We start from the raw sequence: 22201 nt of genomic DNA on the forward strand, positions 1-22201 counted from the left end.
GCACACATGCTTTTAAACCCGAACACACACTCAACAGCTCCTTCACGAGCCTGCCAAATGTAAGCGAACTTAAAAACACATCGTTTGCATTTGGACCCCCGCCCATCCACGAAAAGCCCCACCATCCTCGCCCCACGTCCACTCCGCCCCCCCCTGGAAAAGCCCCCTCCATCAGCAGAAACTCCAACGGCACTTAAGTGACGCTCCAGCAGCTCAACTATCACCGTGTTCGTATTCCTTTTATTCCAGGTACTCACGCAGAAAAAAGGTATATTGTATCTGTACTATTGCATCGCAGGGGCGCTAAAAGCTATGGATTGCAATCATTGTGTGCAATATTAAACTATTTTAAAAATAAACAGATATTTAAAAATGTATAATTATTTAAACTATTTAAAAATTGTATAAACAGTTTTATAAACTATTTCAAAAATGTATAAACCGTTTTATAAACTATTTCAAAAATGTATAAACAGGTTTTTTACTTATTAAGGGGGGGGTAGGGTTTTAAAGGGAGAAAAAAACAGGTTTTTACAGATTTTTTTTTGGGCGTACGGTGAAAGTAAATTTATTTCTGATTATTGTACATTAAAGAGTAGTAATTAAACTATATTCTGTGAAATATTGGTTGAAAAATATTGAAAATTGACCGAATGGCAGCAATTTTTCGCAGGCGCCTCAGAAAAAATACATTTTGCGGTGCACGTCATATCTCAGCACTGTATAATCTGATATGAAATACCCAAAGTTTTTCTATCAATTTTTATGTCTCTCTAGGTATCCCTGTCGAGTTTTTCCATTTTTTTATAATTTTTGAACTTTTTACAAAACTTGAAAGTGAAAATACCGATTTTTGGCCAAAGCTCATGACTATTGTTGTTAATAATAAAAAAATTAAAATCAAAAACGAAAAAATCTCGACAGGGTTACCTCATAAATTATGTAAGGAAATACTGTAAAAAATTTGAGAACGATCGGTTGAATAGATTTTGAGATACAGAGTGCACCGACTCAAAAAACATCGATTTGAGAAAAACGTGTTTAAAGTTTTTGTTGCTGTCTTCCCCGCTGAGGGATTACCTGAGGTAGTCGTTCGAGACCCGCCTACTTCCAAAGCTATATCTTTGTGAGTTTTGCTCCGATTGACTTCCTATTTACAGACAACAATCTTGAGTTACTATACTTTCATAATATGCAATTAAAACAAAATTAAAAAACACTTTTTTGAAACCCTCAAAACCCTACCCCCCCCTTAAGCTAAACACCTATTTAAAAGTTAAACGGGTTCAAAAATATTCAACAATAAAACTACTTTTTCAAAGTTTTTAAATTTTTAAATGAAAAAAGTGAAACAAATGAACCTTATTCTTTTTTAATAGGTAACACCAAGTAGTACATTACTTTATTGTTTTTAGATTAAGTAGTAATAATTAAAAGTGCCTAAAAACCATCTTGTATATACTGCATGTTACATTATTGTTTTTAGATTAAGTAGCAATAATTAAAAGTGCCTAAAACCCGTCTGACCATGAACATGTTATAGTAAAGACGAGGTATCACTCTATTTTGATGTATGTTCCTGGCCAGTGAGCATTTTGACGTCTACAATATAAACATCATTTGCGCTGTTCCTTTTGTTTTAGCCTCGCTGATTTTGTTTACCTGAGCCTCAAAAGCCGCTGTCGTTGGCCGAAGGAAAGAGATTTTCCGGAAGAGAGTGGATGAGTGAAAGAGTGAAAGTACGACCACCCTTGGGGGTCAGAAATGTGGCGTTACCATACGCGATACGCTCTTTTTTCTGGCACGCCTGCGCCAAAGAGAGGCGGAAAACCTTTGGGGAAATGGAAATTCAGGCCCAGACCGAAGACCAAAAACCGAAACCGAAACCAAAACCAAAAACCCGACTTCAGTTGCCATTGTAATGCCAACGCAATCGGCACGCGTTTGGCTTTCGCGCCTGGCGGGTTTTTTATTTATTATTCGCTGAAGTGACAAGCCAACACAAAAGAAAAACAACAACGCTCGCTGAGAATCGGGGAAAATCCCAGTGTGTTGGATAAAGTATATAAATCATGTGCGAGGAAATCAAGGCAATTCGGAAAGTCGACGGAGTTGAGCCAAAGATGAAATCAACAGCGAGAAATTGCCAGTCATAAAAAAAGGGTTTGTGTTTGTTCCTGTTTCGTGTGTGTTTGCGTGCTAGTGTGTTTGTGTGTTTGTGTGTGCTTGTGCGTGTGTGTGTTGTGCCAAAAGGGAAATCCTTTAACCCCACTACTCCGCAGGACTCTTAACCCCTGACTTTAGCTAGACTCCCCTATTGTGCGTCGTGTACAATTAGAAGGCATTGCCAATCGATTTGTGTGAAAAGCCAAAGCTAAAACTCAAAAGGTGGACGACGCCAGTCCTCCTCCAATAAAAAAAGCGAACTCAAACCGGGCAGGCAACAAAAAATAAGGGACAAACCCATAGGAAAAGAATGGAAAAGCTACCAAAGACCAAAGAAGTTCCCTCCAGTTGGCAGGTGCGCGTAGCCTGAAAAATGAAGTTGAACCGACCCGAAGTTGTTGCCTGTCATTCAAAGGGAATGGCAATGGAATGGCAATACAGAAGAGGCCAGCATGGATGGGATGAGGAATGGATGGAGAAATAGGTCTGGGAATCGGGGGACAATATTAATGAAAGACGATGCAAAAACGTCACGTTTCCCCAGTCAAATTGAAATAATAATGAAGGCATTGAAGAAATGTCACGGCTCGCGACTGACAAGGACTGACTAAAAAAAAGAAAGAAATCCCATGGAATTTGCATGAATATCTCAAAAGTAAAGTTGAGCACAACAAGTAAAGTTAATAATTTCAGTGATATAAAACATAACAAGCTTGATAAGAAGCATGCCCCAAAAGCATGCCATTCCGAGGGGAAACGCACATCTAAGTTTGAGTGACACGCCTTAGAAAGCCCATCCCAAAGGAACATTTTAAAGACATTAAGGCGGTTCCTTGGAGAACTGAAATAATAACTCAATTAAACTTAAGAATAAAGAAGATAATAATGTAAAACAATAATTTTCAACCAAATTCAGAAGTTTAGTGTGTATATAACAAACTTGAATGGAAAGTATTTCCAATAAAACTACATTTAAATATACAACCGATATAAAACTACATTTAAATATACAACCCATTCTAACGGCAATCATAAAAAAGTTATTAAATAATTACCATACAAAACCAAAGTCCTACTGTTCTACGGTAATAGAATGCAAAGCCTCCGAACACTTTATAGCTCCAACAAAGAACTGAAAATTGTTAAAAGTCTGGGCTTAAAACTTTTAATAGCCGAAAGGAACTCAAAAGCGTGTACATAAACTTTTCAAATAGAATTAAACTGATGTGAAATACGACTGTCCCAAAAGAACACTAGACAGACAACGAACGATGCGCATAATTTCCCACCATAAAAGCCCAAGCAAATTCAACATAAATTTGATCTTATGCACAAGATGCTACAAGTGAATAAAACACGAGCTTAGTGACAGTGACAGTGCGAGCGTGATAGTGATGATAGTACAGTGAAGCATATGCCCAATAAACAGATGGCCCATAACCATAAAGCGAAAGTGTTATGGCCATTACCGAAGGCCAAGGACCCTTCTCTATGGCAGGACCAAATAACTTATGCCCATCGGCCCGAACCGAAATCGCAATTTATGACAGGCCCGGCAACTATTTAAGGAGCCATAAAGCCCCCCAAAAACAAACAAAGTTTATGGGGAGTGACGATTGCATTTTAAGATCCCCGACATAAAACAAAAGGCAGGATTTGGGCCACTTATTAACTCCCAATTTTATTCGTTTCCCCCATCCCCATCCCCTCAAAAGGAAACGCAAGTGCTTCCAGCAATAAACTTCCACCGCCAACTGTGGCGACCAATAGTCAAGGAACGATGGCCACCAGTACGTCAAACATGTCCCGCAACGGTGGCTTCTGTGGTGCACTGCAGCGGGCACCGCCGCCAATGCCGCCGACCCTCATCCGACGCCTGAGTAGCCGGGAGTGCTACGGAGTGGGCAAGGTGAAGGTCATGCTGCGGGTGGCGGACCGGGACAGGAACTCCGGCGGAACAGAGCCGGACTTTATGGCCCTGGACAAGAAGAAGCGACAGGTCACGCTCACCGATCCGAGAACCGCGTGTCCGCCGCCCCAGGCTGCCCAGGAACGGGCACCCATGGTGGCCGCCCCCAAAATGTTTGCATTCGATAACCTCTTCACCGGGGAGGATAAGCAGGTGAGTTTCGTCCTGGTTAAATTATGAGCTTAGTGGAAATCTGAAAAAAGTGCACATTCACTCATGGATGTCGTTTCGATTTAGCTAAATCATCTATAAACTCTAATGTCAAAAAAATATAATAAAAATCTCTATTAAACAATCTGTTCAAAAATATAAATTTATTTTTTAATGTAAACTCCCAGTAAGGTTTATATACATAATTTAAAAGAAGAATTCAAGTTTAAATGTTTTTAAAACAGTTAAAAAAAAATAAAGCTATAATTTAGAGTTAAAGTCCATTGTATTATAAATAATTTCATACGGTTACTTTTATTTAAAGGGAAACAGGAAATTTTGTTAAAAGTTAAACAACGGCAACCGTTACCAAGTAAACTAAATATTTGATTGGTAACTGTTGACACAAAGTATCATTTAAGTGGCAAATATTAACAGCTATTAATTCTTGATAAACAAACAAGAAGCCCACCTAATATACTGGTAAATATAATATTGACAATAAAACCATTCGTTATGTACATAAAACTACAAAACTTCCGCCAGCTGAGAGTTAACACTTTGCCAGTGTACTTTCCTTTTTAAATCAACAAAACTTTCCAGACTTCTCGCGATTTTATTTGCCTTTAGAAAAATTTCCCTAACGTAAATATTGAGTTGCAATTACAAAAGTTAAATTGACCGTGGGAATCCTTTTGTGAGTAGCGAAAAAAAAACAAAGGCACACATTTGCGCAAACAAAAAATGTCTCGATTTTGTCTCGAAACCTTGCCATTTAACTTGGTAAAAGATTACAAAAGAGGTGTTAGTAATTCCAGAGTATAACAAGTCACCACAAAATACCACAATCAATCTTCATAATTCATAGCAAGCCAAGTTCGTTTCCAAGATTTATGACCCTCGAAGTGCAATCACTCATAAGGCAATCCCTCAGACCGAACGAAAGAAATACCCCCAATAGAATTAACACATACGCGCATTGTCCTGCCCCATCGGATCTAATCAGCAATCGAATTAACCCCGCAATCGAACCCAATTCCAGCCATTAAAGAGAGCCCATTAGTATGCCTTGTTAGCCACCACCCACTGACCGCCACTCCACACCTATTCGTTGGTTATAAACAGTGGGAAAAACTATTGGTGCTTCCAGTCATTCTGTAAATATTTATATATAAATAAATATATATATATAAATTAGACACTCAAATATATTACAGCTTAAGTTAAGTTCTCAAAATACTTTTGACCAATATTTTAACATTTTTCTCTCTGTGCATCGTATATTCCAGTCGGATGTGTGTGCATCGGCGCTGAGCGAAGTGATACCCGCCGTGCTCGAAGGCTCCGATGGCTGCCTGCTGGCCATGGGATATCCTGCCACCGGCCAGGCCCAAACGGTGTTGGGCGAGTTGGGCGGTGGTGGGAGTGGGAGTGCGACTGCTAGTGGGAGTGGCAGTGGGGGGGCGTGCTCGCTGGGAGCAGCACCCTGCGCCATCGCCTGGCTGTACAAGGGCATCCAGGAGAGGCGGCAGAAGAGCGGAGCACGCTTCTCGGTGCGGGTCAGTGCCGTGGGCGTCAGTGCCACCAAGCCGGATGCGCTCTCGCAGGATTTGCTCATCTCGCATGCAGCCGGTAAGCATATGGCAGACAGGAACCCCTTTGACCAGGATCGGGGGTCCAGGGCACAACGCTTCCAGGTCAACTACTAAATGTGCCACTATTTATTAAAACTGAACGCATAGCTCCCTTTGCAAGAAATAATTGTCTTTAGGACTTTATTTGATTTTGACGGGCTAGATAAATGTTTTTGTTACTTAACTTGGCGTTGAGCATTTATAACTTGAAGATACTTTTATAGCCACACAAACAGTTAGCACAGACCTAAAAATGTTAGCCTTAAGCTTAAGGGGGATTTTCTATGATCAAATATAAATTTGATTTCAAATGCTTGCTTAAAATTCTTTATATTTTAATTCAAAACAATTAACTTCTTTGAGAAACGCAATCAAGCCATATATATATATATATAATATTTAAGTTAGCTAATCGAGATGAAGAGTAGACTTAATTAACCGGGGTCAGCGAGTACACAGAAAGGCTAATTTTGTTGGGTTGTGCCTGCTTCTAGTTACCCTCTTTAACAGATCTTTGCTTAACCGGGCCTTTTCCTTTAATTTTGGGCAGTTAGTGCTGGCAACTGGTCCACCTGTTAGATGCCAGCGGGCAGAATTGGCGGCTGAATAAATGGCTCCGCTGTGGGCGGGTGCAGGGGGCGTGGCTTGGCGTAATGTTGCCCCTGGGCCAAACAATGATGATGATGACTGGGGCGGGTCGGGGTCGTAACTGGCCCAATTTGAATAAACTTAACCTGGGCAGCAGTTCCGACACCAAACACCCCGCCCACCTTCTTATCATCAACGGAACAGCACCCCCGCCTTATCCCCGTAGAATACGGCGTTTATTCCCACATAAAACCTAATGCCCTTTTTATTCACTCCCCGCTTCTTCTGTTCTTCTGTTCTGCTGTTTTTTTTTTCGGTCTCAATACTGGAACTCCTGGCTCCGACTACGGCTACACAGAATCTGACGACTCCCCGGGGATTTATTTGCGTGACGACTTCCTTGGCGGTCCAACGGAACTACGTGCACCCACCGCCGAGCGTGCGGCCCTCTTTCTCGACTCTGCGCTCGCCGGACGCTTAAAAAGTTCCGGCTCCACGGCATCTGGGAGTACTGGATGTGCCGCCGCCCCCTTGGAGTCCGCCCTCATATTCACGCTGCACGTCTACCAGTACAGCCTGTCCCGCAAGGGAGGTGGTAAGTGTCCAACACATTGTTGTTGTCCTGCCCTGCAATACCCCCCTTGTTGCTATAAACTCTGAAGCCGTAAAGCTTGTAAAAATCATAAAATATGGCAACAGCTACAATGTATCGCATAGATACAGTGCAGCTAGCATAACTTAAATCTCTATGTGCAAGGGGAAAATGCAATAAGTTGTATCTTTAGTATATTTATTAAAATATTTTTAAATAGTATTATCATATCCTAAACCGAAATTAATAGACAGTATATTTAAGATTACTTGACTTCTACTAAAAATTGTCAGAATGGTTTTTAAATCTTTTTTCTGATAAGCTAGTGTATTTCATTCTTCGGCTTCCCAGGCGCTCACTTTTTCTTGTTATTGCTATTGTTGCTGCCACTTTTGTTGCTGCTGCCACTCAAGTGGCCCGCTAAATGCTTCACTACCACTAGACGGCAGCGCCATTAAAGTGTCGCATTTCCTCCACTCCAACACCCAGCGCCACCCCCATTTAAACCCACTCCCACCCACTTGCCTTTTATTCAAACACACAGAAAAATGGAACCAACTATGTAGCAGTTATGCATATGTATATTATAAACTGATTTTTTCGAGTTTTTCGATTTAAAACCAAAATTGACCAATTAAGAAACGATTTTAATTAATCAACTTATTATGATAAAACGTTGAATTGATGAGAACATTTGCTGTCAATATTTTCTCTCTGTGCAGTGGCTGGCGGCCGGAGCCGTTTACATATCATCGACCTGGGCGGGTGTGCGAATCGCAGCGGGGGACTGCCGCTGTCGGGGATCGGGAACATACTGCTGGCGATATTATCCGGCCAGAGGCATCCCCCACACAAGGACCACCCGCTGACCCCGCTGCTCAAGGACTGCCTGGCACCCATCACCTGCCATGTGGCCATTGTGGCCCATGTGCGACCGGAGCAGAGCTACCAGGATGCCCTCTCCACCATTCAAATCGCATCCCGAATTCATCGCCTGCGTCGCAGGAAACATCGTGTTCCCATGCCCTTGGCTGTGGGCTTGGCCCAAGGACTCGGCGGCAATGGCTCCTCGGCGGGATCGGGTGCGGATCCATCCAGTTCGGAAATCTCTGCCGACACAGTCATCTATATGGGACCCAATGACGATGCCACGGATGGGGAACATCCGCCCGTATATCTGCCATCGCTGACTGCGGGGGATAATCGCGGGGTGATGAGCAAAGCCCTCAAGGGGAGTGGGCTGGAGAAGCCCCCCTCGAAGTCAGCTTCCAACAGTCCCATGATGATGAAAAAAGCCCTGGCAGCGGAAAAAGGTAAAACACTTACGTAGTATAAAAGATAATCTGACTGCTTCCTTGCGATATAATTTATTTTGCCAAAATGTTTAGTGCACTTAACCTATGGCTACCATTACAGCCATATTTCACGTTTATTTGCATTCCTCATGTTTAATTTTCTTTCCAATTGCAGCTAAAAAGCTGCCGGGAAGCCACACGGGCAGCCTGAAGCGCCAGGCGGGAGCGGGAGCCTGCTCCTCCCCAACGATTCCCCACGAGCAGCCACAAATGCAGGCCATGGGATCGCCAATACCCATACCACGACACATGGTGTCCAAGGGTTCGATGGTGCCCTCGCCGAAGGGATCGCCCATGCGAAGAGCCCATCCGGGAGCGGCTCTCGAGCAGCTGGAGGCGGGAATGAGGAAAATCACGGAAGAGCAGTGGATCGATGGACCTCGAGTGTCCAGGGCCAAGGTGGCGGAAGCACGTCATCTGATGAGGGAGGTGAATCATGTGAAGCAATGCGAAACCTGGGTGGATGGTCCCAAGTCGCAGTCCTGCAGATCCTTGACTGCCGGCAATCTTCCAGCAGCCGGTGGCAGTCAGACGCAGGGCTATGGCTTTATGGATGCCCACAAGAAGACCATGATTCGTCAGTGGGTGGAGAATCAGACAACGCAAGTCTTCCAAAGTACAGTGTCCGCCAGTAATTCTCCCACTGCTTTGCACTGGAAGCTCTCACAGTTGAAGCAGAAGTCCCTGGATTTACCAGACAGACCTGCTTTCAATCCGGAACCCTCGCTGGATCTCAATCAGCCGTGCTTCGAGAGTTTACCCCTCCTAGATCCAGCTCCACCGGATGGCGACGAGGACGAAGACAGCGGTCCCTCAGAGGTGCCCCCTGCTCTGCCATTACTGGACGATCCGCTCGGCTCCAGGGACATTTCACAGGATAACCTGCACCGGATGCTCTCGCGGCATGTGTCCAGGGAACAGCTTCATGAGGCTGAATTGGTGGCCAGTCGGGCGTCTTCCTCGCATCATCCATCCCAGCGAAGTATTGATTGTGGTCTGCAAGTCACGGAGGAAGAGATTGCCAGGACCATGTCCAGAGATCGGGATCACGATCCCAGTGCACATCCGCTAACAGCTTTGAGTCACTGCGACAACATATCCTTCGTGTCCAGCTTCAACATGGCCTGTGAATCCTTCAGCGAGTGCGGCGAAAGAGCAAGGTGAGTTGAAGTACTTATCAAAAGTAAATAAAACTTGAAAACTTGTTTAGCAGACTGAGAAATAAAGTAGGACCCTTTACTCATCTAAAGTTTCCGTCCTTAAAGATAAACTTTTTAATTATACTATTTTTGTGTGCTGTGTGTATTTCATCTTTCGTAGACAACAATTTGATCAGCTGGCCCGCCTGCATGAGATCTTCACCTCCCAACTGGCCATGGCCGAAGTCACGCCCTCCGCCGCCCTTTTCCGTACCGATATTGGAAGTGTGTTCAGTGAGCCCGTTTATCACTTCAATGTGGGACAGAGTAGCGTTTGCAGTGAACCAGCCTACAGATTGACACCCAGTCCGCCAAAGCAACCATCGCACAGTCCAAGTCAAGGGTCACTCCCCAGCTTGAATGGCATCATGGAGATAGCAGGGATGGATGATTATGCTCTACTCCGCCAGCCAGACGGCGCCTCCGATCCCAATCTGCAGAAGGGTGAGAAGAGATTCACCCCACAGCACGATGATATTTGCGAGTTGGATGAGAAATCATTGGCGGCGGCGGTGGGCAAGAGAAATTCTCTGGAGGATGCACAGCACAAGCTGAACGAGATCACAAATATCCTGCCCCTGGCTGCCCAATCGCGACTTCCCCTGCTGCCCCTGAATACCAGCTCCGAGGCCTACGACAGTGGCCACGATTCCAACTCCACTCCGAGAACTTCCAAGCATTCGGGCATATCCCGCAGGGCAGAGAGTGGCTATCACAGTGTGGCCACCGTGCGGGATTCGGATGAGAGTAGCTTTGCGTCCGGCATGTCCAAGGGTCAGCGGCATCGCATCACCGTCTCCGGAACGGGAGCAGTTACATCGGCGGGCATTGGAAATTACCAGAGGCAATGTCACAAGAAGCGACATCGACAGGATCAGGCTGGCAACAACAAAGGCCTATGCAACTGGCTCCTGACTCCCTTTTCCTGCACTTATCCAGAGACTGAGGGTGAGATCAGCGATTTTTAAAGAGCAACAAGACACCGCATCCAAGTCCAAAACGCCCACCAAAAAACCACGCAATGAACCGAGCTAGTCCAGCATTCAAAATGGCCAAACACAAAAACATGCAAAACGAAAACAAAAAAGGAAAAATATCATACAGTTTTAGGAAAACACGACTAGGTTGGAGTTTAAGGATAGAGGATCTTTGATAGCGACTGATTAACTTTTACTAGGCGACGGCTGCCACAACAAAAACCAAACACAAAAAACAAAAACAAATATACCACGCGAAGAAACCAACCAATGGAAAAGAAGTCATGCAATTTTAACGTAATCTAATAACTAACCCAATTACCTAAATAACTCATAATAAGATCAGTGGACTTCGCGGCGTGTGTAAGACAGTTTAAAGCTACTTTAAATGAATTTATGAAGCACGTTGGTAGTCAACGGTATTGCGATAAAGTAAAATACACATATCCCCAGACCCATCTGTATTTCATTTTGCCGAATGTCCATTTTACAAAAGCATCACGGACACTTGGCTAAACCATATCTTTAAAATATCACCTTTTATACAATTTTAATTTTTGACTTTCTACTGTCTTACACTAACGCGACCCACTGAATACGCTATAAATCAATCGAATCAATCACTCACTCACTCACTAAATACACGCATAAGTTCAAACGGGGCTTTAAATATCTTAAGTTGCCAGCTAGCATAATGATGGATAGTCGAGGATCAAATTTCAAATTTGGAGGCAAAGGATCGGAGTATGGTGTTTCCAGAAGTTTGCGAAAAAGAAGTCTCGACTATCTCTATTGTATCTATAAATATTGAACATAAATATATTATTAACATAATCAGGCTACAATCACTATGACTTTACAATGCAGAGATACATCTATATACATACACTATATATACACGCAAACGTATTTATATACACACTCAATATACATACATATATCATATAGCTATTTATTGTTTAGTTTGGGTTATCTGTTCGGGCAGTCGATTTAAGATCAAGTATGCTAAATGTTGAATGTTTGCTTATTCAAACGATTTATTGCCAATTATAAGTTACAAAATGTTTAAATTAATTGTTAGTTAGCTAAAGTTATACACATCTACTACTAATCATGAAAAAGAGCGACAAGAACCAATGACTATAAAGCGAAACGGTTTTTGCACAGTAGACAAATGTTAAACATACAATTTTGTTGCCATTTTTGCCTAAATAAACTATGTTACAAAACGAAAAACGAACAAAATGAAATGAAAATGAAATGAAACCAAACGAAAGCATATGAAAAAATTCAACAAAAAATAAATAAATTATATATTTATCAGAGATACATATACTATAAGGACGGCGAATCGATGGATGATTTTAAGGAAACCTATTGCATATTCTATATAAATAACGTAACAAACATATTATACAAAAAACATAATGAATGCCAGCAAAATGAAAGACGCCCGGGGGTATGCAACGAATTGTGTGCCAGCCGGGAATAGCGAAAATTTTGTGCCGCATTTTGTTCGTTTCGATTCGATCATCAAACTATAATTATAATTATCGACATTCCTTCATTGCCTTTTTAGTCAGCGTCATCAGCATAACATATAAACAAATCGAAATGTCTAAGCCATGCAAACACACTAATTATATTGCATTATCCATACATATTTCGTACAATTATTATTCCACTTATCCAGCGTAGTTAATCACCCACGAAACCCGCTCTCGTATGCTTTGAATTAAAAACATAATCACCAAAAGCCCAAAAACAACCCCCCACCCCCCTCCCCGCACTCACAACCCAAAATTCTTTCAACGAAACCCAAATTGCAATGTGCAACCTGGAAAATCCAACCTACGTACATATACTCGTACGATACATTCAAACATACAAACATACATCTATGATGGAGTCGTCGACTTCGGCGCTGAATACAGACTAATTATTTTTTATAATATAAACAAATTGACAGCTGGTTTTATTGCTAACTGGGTGGGACATCCAATGAATGCGAAACGGGGGATGCTCCACGGAGTTCAAGTCGGTCTATGGAGGACCGTGGTCCGTGCTGTTCCTGCCATTTGGCTGGAACGTTGTTTGCCTCAGTTGTCGGGCAAATAAAGTTGACGTTTTATAGATAGAGACATGTGCGATACACCCATCCAATGTGTGTCGTACATCTAAACGTGGCACCCCGCCCCTCACACTTGCCCCAAAAACAGATGATGGAAACGTGCGGAGCGGCGGCGAATCGCCGAACAATAAAACACGAAAAGGAGAGCAGAACTTTGCAGAAGTGAAGTTTGTATACCCTGCCGGCTTAAAAGGGGAAAGGTTGTATAAAGCATCCTTTTGCGGGGTAAGTATGTGGAAAAGTCAGGCAAATGTGTTTGCACTCCCCTCAATAAATACTGCAATCTTTTGTAGTTGAGTGAAGAACCCTCAATACGGATAAATAAAATTGAACCCATGTCTAGAATTTCTTCAACATTGTTTGCGTTGCAAATAGAAATCTTCAAAAGAACAAACAAATTATTTCTGAAAAGTATATATTTACTTCAAAAAAAAATTCTTGTATTATTTTAAGTAGTATATTAAAAGTAAAAATAAATAAAAAGCACTTGCTTTTAAGCAAAAAAATTGTCTAGAAGGTAGGCTAACTTTTGGATGTTTTTCTAAACCTATTTTTTTTTTATAAACTCTGCTTTTAAAGAATGTTCCAATGTTCTACAACTTTCGAGATACCCTCGTCGCTTAGAGTACAACAATAAAATGTGTTGGCACCTTCTGGCAAATGCCGCGCGCTCTACAATGCGAAAAAGTCGTATAAGTAAAGTTCTGCCCCATCCCCCATTTACATCCTTCACTTTTCCCATCACCCCCGCCCCCAAAGTCGAATTTTCCCCGTCCAAGAAGCCGGCAGCGATTTTTCTTGTTTGCTGCCTGCGTCTTCGTCCTTTGTCTGCCGCCCTTTTCATGTCGCTTTCCTCGCAAACGTCGCCATTTTTTGCAGCAGCAACTCGAAGGCTTCCCGCTTTTTGTACTTTTACAACCCTCTTATCGGGAAAACTTTAAATTTTCGCATTCGCAATTCGCAGTCACAAATGCAAATGATGCCCCGCCCACAAGCTACACTATTAAAAAAGTTATCAAGCTCGAGGTCCCAGGCTATTTGCCGATTTCTTCAAAGATTTTTTTCCGTTTGTTAAGCCAATAAAATAAAATACTTCTTACCATGAAAAAATACCTTATATCATGCAGTTACTTGAATCTACTTGATAATGTATGTATATAAATTATTATAGGTTATTAATAAATAGGTTTGTTATTTATTTATAACTAAAAGGTATACAAATTATTCTTGACCATTTAATTAAAAGCAATTTTGGTTTATTAGAGAACTGTTTGTGTTTTTTTTTTTTAGGTGTGGATACATTTGGGAAGAAAAATCACGGGAACGGGTAACTGCGGGATCCTTTGGCTCGCAGGGAGTCTGTTCACCATATGTTGCCAATTGAGGCGAAAATCGAAAACTCGTCTATGCTGGAATTGTTTATGACCCCAGCGGATTGGGAACATTGAGGGACTGACTTTCCTTTTGCCCCTCCCCACACTGGCTCCTCCCCCTTTAGCGCATAACCCCCATCCAGCAAACCCAACTAACCCACTATTCCATCACCTTTTTCTGCTTTTCGCTTCAACTTTTTGCCATATTTTGCCGAGTTTTTCTGCTGTCGCCTTTTAATTATGGCTCGCAAATTATTTTCGAATTTTTCCATCATACTGCGGAAATAAATGTTGACTGCAATTTCCCACCGTCCACCTCCCCCCCGCGCCATCCCTTCAACCCAATTCCGAACAGGATGGAAAAGGATTCGAACCATTTCTTGTATTTTTCCTGTTGGTTTTTCCTTTTTTGCATTTTCCCTCTTATTTTTGTACCACTCGGTTTATTTATTTCGCCAGGTAGCAAGAGTTTCCAGAGTCCAGGACTCGGGAGTTGGAGTTTCCTGATGGAGTTCTGGTCCTGTTCTTGTTGCTGCTGTTGTTGTGACCTAAAAAAATATTCACACTCACTTCACTTGTCAAGTTGAATAAAGCAAAACGCTGCCCTGGAACCACGATGGGCGTTTCAGCGGGTGGAAAGCGGAAAATAGTCATAGTTGGGAAGTGGAAAAAATTTATAGAATTCGTATATGCAAATACAGCGCATTTCAGATTCGTAGTGCAGCTCGAGAGGATGCAATCTCAGCTCAAACAGACTGGGATAATAAGTCATCCATTTTTCACCAAATAATGCTGCAGGGTGTCGAAGGTAGCAATCTTATTTATTTATAAGAATGCACTATGATTTCAATCTATACTTCTTGGCACTATCAGTTTGATATTTGTAATATAGTTCAGGTTTTTTAAGAAATATATTTAGTTAATTATTGCTGTCTTGTTTTTGCGAGCAACTTAAAAACTTGTCACACTCTGTACCGTCATATATGTTTGCGCATACACTCATTAAAATACTTCCCACTTGCAATTAGAGTTTGTCATTTGACAGCAGCGCGAAAATACATAAAATATATTGGTGACAAACGAGCAACAAATAATAAAAGTGACAACATCGAAATCAACGCAGTGTCGGAAAAAAGGAAACACACGCGGAAAACTATTGATAAATGTCAACACCGGATTTCCATTCGCCGTGTATCATAAGTGGAAAATAGATTTTATAATGTGCACTTGTTATGCGAAACAGTAGAGTGTTCTAGGCTACTTTAAATCGATGGATACTGTAATAAACTTGTCATAGCAAGTAAAGCAATAATAATTTAAGCAAATTAATAAATCATTTATCGGAGAAGAATGAACAGAAATATAAATATCCTTGCTAAATTAGCTGCCCTAATTCATTATTTGCAATTACAGTTGTCGCTTGGTCTCTTGCTTATCCACAAAAGCCCTCCATTCAGCTTCACCCAACCTTTTCAGCCGGCGAAAAGTACGAGTTAAGGTACCCGCCACAAGTACTTATCGACAGATACTGTATCTGTATCCCCGTATCCAAAGAGTACGATTGCCTTGTTATCCAGACCAAATCAATTGATAAGCCCCCCGCTGAAAGACAGAAACCATGGGGAGAAGCATTTGAACGATTTCGAGCGATGAATCAGCAACTGCTTGGAGCGACTGACTGGAGGCACTTATTGCGCATTGGTAATCGCCGATATATCATTATAATGTGTGGGTGACACAACAGGGAAGCCATAGAAGTCAACTCCCCATGTGCACTCGAAGAAATCCCAGTAATAGGATCAGGTTTTTCTCTTTATTTGTATGCATTTTCAGGCAATATACAAATGGTTTAAAACAGAAATCCTTATTATTTGCTTATATATCACAAATTACCTTTAGAAAATTCTCATAAATCGTATTGAAGCGCTTTTCTCCACATTTCCTCCCCATTTAGTAAATTTAAATATTATTCCTCAGTGTAAAAAGCACAAGGTGCTTGAGCAATTACAAAAACATGAGCAAACATGAGCACGGCAATTGAAAAGCGGGTGAAGTGAAATTTAATACGGGTCAAAACTCGATTCATGGGAAATTAAGCGGTACAATGAAACCCTTGAAGCGGAGCGCGGTTAGGGGTTAACCCAAGGATCAGGTCACTTGGCGGAGGACTCCACTGCCTTGCCGAGCAGGTGCACAAACAGTGCGGTGCCGCAGACCTGCAAATCTTCGCCGGCGTCCTCCTTGATGCTGTCCACCAGAACCACACCGTACTTAACCACAATCATGACCAGCATCATTCGCAGATAGAGGAAATTCCGCTCCACATAGGCCAGAAAACCGAGGGACACAATATTGCCCAGCAGCGTAAGATTCCGCAAGCTGTCGCTAAAGGCGCAATCTCGTCGATCCTTCGCCAAACTGCAACTCAAATCGCAAATCAGGGGAAGCACGAAGAAAGCATGTCCCAAGGCAATGGGACTCAGCCCGGTGGACTGCATATAGAGATCCATATTGGTCAGGGGCAAAGGTGCCAGTTCCAGGACTCCGCTCGTTATGTCCCTCAGTTTCCGGCACTCCTCCGGCTGTCCGCTGGCGAAGATGACCCGCAGCAGTCCGAAAACCGCCGAGAATCCGACCACAACACAAGCCACCATGGCGAAGGGGTGCTCCTCCGGCTGCATTCTACGGCCGGAACACACAGCCGAGGCCAGCAACAGGCCATTGTAAACAAAACGCAGCCAGGGACCCGAGAGCGGTTCGCTCATTGCCAACTATCGAGTTTTGGCACCAATTTGTGAATTATTCTGGATGAACTATCATGGAAATGAGTATCGGGGAAAGGCCTACTAACTGACAGAAATTATACGCAGAAAACCAACCACTCTCAATAAAGAAAACTAACTGAGCAGCTTGTTTCAAGAAAAGTTTTTTTTAACAGTTTTTAGTTTAATAGTTTGGTTTAAAAACCTATGTCTTATGAGGGTTGCATTCTAAACTATCGGGTAAATGTGATAACGTTAGGAAGAAGCAGTTGCCCCTGCATAAACAACGAGCTGTCGTAGTCCTTTATCGAAATTATGAAGCAATTTCACACTCCAGGCGCCCCAAAACTCGTGGCCTTTCACGGCAAGCCATCTGAAGTCAGAGAACTTCAAGTTCCTGGTCGCGTGAATCATAGGAATGTGCGCATTTGCGATCGCCACAACTACTTCAAGAACTTTGATCCACTCCTGAAGGAAGCTGCTTTCAAGGTTATCCGTTCCGATGGATACAGGAGCTCCCAGGAAAAAGTTTTGCGTCTGCTAAGTGCCTTGAAGATAAAACCGTCCATCTATGCCGTGAAATCATTATCAATAGAACGCCTGATTTGCATCGAGCTAAACTGCGACTTCGACGTGGTCCTTTTGGCACTAGAATCCCAGATTTACAACGAAGTGATCAAGTACTTCACTGATATGTTGGTTTAAAAGAACGTCCTTCGATTGGAAATCACTTCATCACAACAATGTTAGCATGTGCATTTATTAACTAATAAATTAAATATAATAACACATACCAACATTTTAAAATATTCAAGAAAATATGCCATTGAATCCAAATGTACTTTAATCTACAAACGAATTGTAACTTTAAGCAATGTACACATATAAAAAAGTAGACGGAAGCAACAATTATTAAATTAATTAAACGAATGAAATGCGGGTACAGATTTAAATAACGTAGGTGCGATTATTTACAATGAGTCCTTTCATTAGGAGTACTTTCCATGTTTCTCCTTTAAATATATGTAAATTGTACACATGCGAGTGTAAATATTTACATGTATGAAATTTGGCATTCACGCAAAATTCGCTTACTCTTTACGGTAATAAACTTTTACGTACCGCACAAGAAGAAAAGCCTAAATGGCAAAAAAAATGGAAAGTACGAGTACTTTAATGTTAACTAAAAGCACACAATTATCATCAACAAAACACACGTGGTAAAGCAATAAAACCCACCGAAATTCAGGAAAATTTAAAACCGGGGAAACCCATTAAAATCAACCTAGATTTCGCACATAAACACGCCAAAGTTTTTAGTATGCTTGTGTATGTAAATCAATACTTTTAAAATGGGAATTCCCATTTTACTGTTAATTAAAGTAGCGTTTTATTAAGTCTTAATTATAAAGGTATATTTATTAAAGCATGTTTCAATTAACTGCTGAACTAGCTGGTATTATTCAAGCACATTTTATTGAGATATTTAATTTAATCTAATAAAACATAAACCTTTAATCTTGGACAAATACACAGTACCAGAAAAACAAAAAGCATAATATTATTTAGCATATTTAGACATACCGGCATGCGTTTTATAAGTGGTAAAGATATTCAAGAATGTGCTGAAGAATTCGTCGTGTTAAATATCCAATATGGTATTTCAGTAAGCCCTCTTTTAAAGCACATATCTTTCTGTATGTGTGTTGGTGTGTGTGTTGGTGTTAGCCCGATGGGATAACGAAGCGAATATGCAACTTGGCAACACTTGAGCATTCCAGGCACGCACCACGCCCCCAACCACAGCCCCCGCCTCCTGGAAGCATAAAGAAAAATAATAATTCAACTTTATTTGTGCCACACACACACACACACACACAGTCACGCACACACCTACATGGCAAGGATACTTCGACGCGGAAGCGGGACAGCAATAGAAATGCGGAATGGCAGGATCTTCCAGCTGTTCCCTGTCAACACCGCATACAATACAACAACAAATACATCGAGCATCCGTGGTAAATTTAATCGAAAGCGTGTAATTGACCTCAGTAAATGGCGAGGAATGGGCGTGGAAATGGGAAAATGGGGAATGGAAATGAAAGTGGGCTGAGTTGAGGAACGGGCTTTGTTGGAAGCTTAGCCAACTGCCATCAAATCATTATCAGTTAAATAAACGACAGCCAGCAAGTTAAAAAGATAACGAAGCAGCGGAACAGAAGCTCCAGTTCCACGGCAGCAGCAACAGATGATATCTCTGCTACAGGACCACCATCCTCATTCCCATTACTATCACCCCCACCCCCCACACCATTTTTGGCTTTGATTCGGATACGGATTCACCCCCTTGCCACGCCCCCATCCCTGCTCCAATAGACAGACGTAAGCCGCCTCGTTTTATGCTAATTCAAATGGAAATGGAGCCAGTCAGCAGCTGCTCGCTGGATTGCGAGTGAGATGCACTGGGGGAAACGAAACTACACAAAGGGTTTTCCCAAACTCTATACTAAGTAACACAAGAATTTAGAAAGTAGTACTCTACTAGATCTGCAATAAGGAGTCTAGCTAAAAATATGTTGCCCACTTTAAAGGGCCTTACCGTGACATCTTACAAAGGTGATGTTAATAGTAATATGTTTGAAACATTATATGTTGACAGCTATATATAAAAGCTTTATTAAAATTCAAACTACTAATGTTATTTCTGTTCTCTCAGTGTGCTGAAGCTTGGGACGAGATGAGCCGCGGATGAGGAGCACCACAAGTTGTCAACGGCGTCGCCAAAGTCGAAAGCAACAGCAAAAGCAAAAGCTCGTTTCATTATGCGACGGGCGCTGGGGCCAGTGGGCGTGGCTGGCGCCTTGATCGGGCCCACAGATAGCCGTGCTACATATGCAGATGTACCGGATGCGGATTCCGGCGGTCGTAACTCGGAACTCAGAACTCGAAACACGGAATACGGAGCAAGGAACACAGATCCCAGTGGCTGTGGAGTCGACTCGCTGGCATTCCTTGTAAGGCAAATTCGCCATGATTTTCATATAATTTCCGCATCATAAAGCTGCGAAAGTAATTTTCCACTTGAAAGCACAGCGCAGCCAAAAAGTGTGAAGCTATAGGTTTGGAAGGGGGAAGGGGCGTACTGGTAAAAAGAGACCACGATTGGGGAGGGGTCAGACATTGGTCCAGCTAAGACCTCAAGCTGTCTGTGCTCTGTGCTCCATGAGTGTGTGCTTTGGTACTTCCTAGTCTCAGAATTCCAGGGTATGTTTTGTATGGGTATGTATGTATGTAGCGAAGAAAGTTATAAGAAGTGTTGGTTGGATTCTTTTGATTCTACTCCATATAATACAAACGCTATATGCATTTGTAACTCATTTATAAAAAAATGTAAGATAGGTATGCATTTCATATTTATGAAGAGAATTTCAAAATAGCAAAAAAAAACAGAAAAATATTATTTAATATGTTAGACTCCATTATGTATTTACCTAAGTTTCTGGCATATGTTTCTTTAAAATACCTTAAGATTTTATACAGAAAGCAAGTTCTTACTAGGTATCCCATAGTCGGAAGTGCCGTTTGTTGTCATGTAGTTTTTGTGTCTCTTTGTTGGGTAATGTCGATGATGGTAGCTTGTTTTTTGGCACATTGAACATTTGGTGTTGTCACCTTTTGGGCAAAGCACATGCAAATAAGCCGACAAACAGGACCAAGACAGCAAACCAAGGCCAATTCAGGCCGAGATTCCTGAGCATTAAGTCGAGAGCATCATTTCGAAGGGGGGGTGGGGCTGGTGGAGGCTGCCAAACTGGGGGGGCATGCGGTGGGGGTGGCAGCAATGACATCTCTTTAAGGCGACATCAGATTAGGCTAAGCAGCTGGGCCAACACACACAAACACACACACAAGGACGTCACACACAGAGACAATAGGGAGTGGCAAATTTCATTATGCGGCTCACGTGCGAGACAACCAAATTCACTGGGAAATAAAGAAAAAAATGTCCAAAAGAAAAGCAGAAACCGAAAAGCGGAGGAAAAAACGTAGGAAAAAGAAAAATACAAATACAACACGGAAGTGGGGGTGAGGGGAAAAAGTAGAGGGAATATCGGAAGGAAGCGGCAATAGAAAACGTACAGAAGCGAAACACGCAACCGAGAAGACGAGCCACCAGGCTCCAAGCAGAGGAGATTTCATCTGCTTCTTCTTTGGCTCCTCCACCTCCACCTCCCTTCCACGCCCCCGCCCACGCATTTCTTCCTGGCAGCCAGGAAGGAAGTCAGTCAATGCCCGCAGCAAAAAGGCCAAAATCCAACAAAAAAAAATCAACAATAAGCGACAAAGTAGAAAGCAAAATACAATGCGAACACAGTCCGGCCTTTAAATAATTTACTTAATAAATAGGTATACTATACAACTGAATACTATCTTAAAACAAGAAAAAGTATTCTTCAAATTTTTATTTGAGGATCAATTATTGTTATTGTTATTGAACAAAATAAATATTCTTAGAGTGCAACACTGCGAATGAGCGATATAGTTTTAAAGTAATCTATATCACCTAGGAAACAAAATGATCGAAGCAAAGCAATTATCGAGTGCTCACTGTTTTTAGGCCGCAGAGTGACTAGCGAATTGCCCTAAAAGCTACAACACACGTAGATAAATTTGAGTAATTCCTGCAGGTGAAAACGGAAACGAAACAAAAGTAAAAGCAAAAGAGCAAACTAAGGTCTCGTCTCGGTGAGGGAAAGAAAAAGTTTTTCCGGGCGGGAAAAAGCGAAGGGCGGGTGGTAGTGGGAAGTGGGTGGTAGGTGGTGGTAGGTGGAGGCTGGCTGTGACAACATCTGGTTGTTGTTGCTGACGCTGCTGAGCTAATTACTAATTTAATATTCCATTCCCACTGACCCCCACAAAAACAGCTCCAGCTATCTGCTTGTTGTCTAAAGTCCCACATCAATTATCTTATCTAATCGGACAGTGCAATAAGTTTCAGTTTAAGTTAGATTAGTTGCTAAGCAGTAGCTGAGCTCATACTAAAGATACTTTTGCTGGGCTCATACTAAAGATACTTTGGATACCTTGCCAACAACCCAGAGGAATTAGTGCTAAACAAAAACTAAACACAATAAACGCGGATATGTGGTACTTCAACAGGATGAATCATACAATTTATTAACTTAATAAAGCTTCAGTTGTATTTAATTATATGTGAATATATTCTCATGATGTTACAGTTGTTAGTTAGTTTCAGAATTTAACATGTAATTTATAAAGGAAGTCATAGTTTAACTTGGTTTTT

The 22201-nt window shown here is 41.9% G+C and overlaps 3 protein-coding genes across 3 annotated transcripts; 2 read left to right on the plus strand and 1 right to left on the minus strand.

Moving 5' to 3' along the window:
- The first annotated feature begins 1904 nt into the window (after positions 1-1904).
- LOC6526895 (kinesin-like protein CG14535) lies at positions 1905-12592 on the plus strand. Its single transcript, XM_002087958.3, has 7 exons — positions 1905-2163; positions 3882-4288; positions 5575-5917; positions 6866-7102; positions 7822-8412; positions 8570-9614; positions 9775-12592. The coding sequence occupies exons 2-7, from the start codon at positions 3947-3949 to the stop codon at positions 10619-10621; spliced, it is 3405 nt and encodes a 1134-aa protein (XP_002087994.1). The 5' UTR covers positions 1905-2163; positions 3882-3946; the 3' UTR covers positions 10622-12592.
- Positions 12593-16171: 3579 nt separating this feature from the next.
- On the minus strand, positions 16172-16980 carry LOC6526896. Its single transcript, XM_002087959.3, has one exon. It carries the CDS (start codon positions 16897-16899, stop codon positions 16288-16290), a length of 612 nt encoding a protein of 203 aa, XP_002087995.1. The 5' UTR covers positions 16900-16980; the 3' UTR covers positions 16172-16287.
- A 22-nt stretch (positions 16981-17002) lies between these two features.
- LOC6526897 lies at positions 17003-17723 on the plus strand. Its single transcript, XM_002087960.4, has one exon. The coding sequence runs from the start codon at positions 17212-17214 to the stop codon at positions 17599-17601; it is 390 nt and encodes a 129-aa protein (XP_002087996.1). The 5' UTR covers positions 17003-17211; the 3' UTR covers positions 17602-17723.
- The last annotated feature ends 4478 nt before the right edge of the window (positions 17724-22201 follow it).

Source organism: Drosophila yakuba, chromosome 2L (genome assembly GCF_016746365.2).
Source record: "Drosophila yakuba strain Tai18E2 chromosome 2L, Prin_Dyak_Tai18E2_2.1, whole genome shotgun sequence".
NCBI classification, from domain to species: Eukaryota; Metazoa; Arthropoda; class Insecta; order Diptera; family Drosophilidae; genus Drosophila; species Drosophila yakuba.

Coding starts and splice junctions, on each gene's coding strand:
- LOC6526895 (XM_002087958.3), top strand. CDS start 3,947: ATGGCCACCAGTACGTCAAACATGTCCCGCAACGGTGGCTTCTGTGGT. Junction 4,289..5,574: donor TCACCGGGGAGGATAAGCAG/GTGAGTTTCGTC, acceptor CGTATATTCCAG/TCGGATGTGTGTGCATCGGC. Junction 9,615..9,774: donor GAGTGCGGCGAAAGAGCAAG/GTGAGTTGAAGT, acceptor CATCTTTCGTAG/ACAACAATTTGATCAGCTGG.
- LOC6526897 (XM_002087960.4), top strand. CDS start 17,212: ATGAAGCAATTTCACACTCCAGGCGCCCCAAAACTCGTGGCCTTTCAC.
- LOC6526896 (XM_002087959.3), bottom strand. CDS start 16,899: ATGAGCGAACCGCTCTCGGGTCCCTGGCTGCGTTTTGTTTACAATGGC.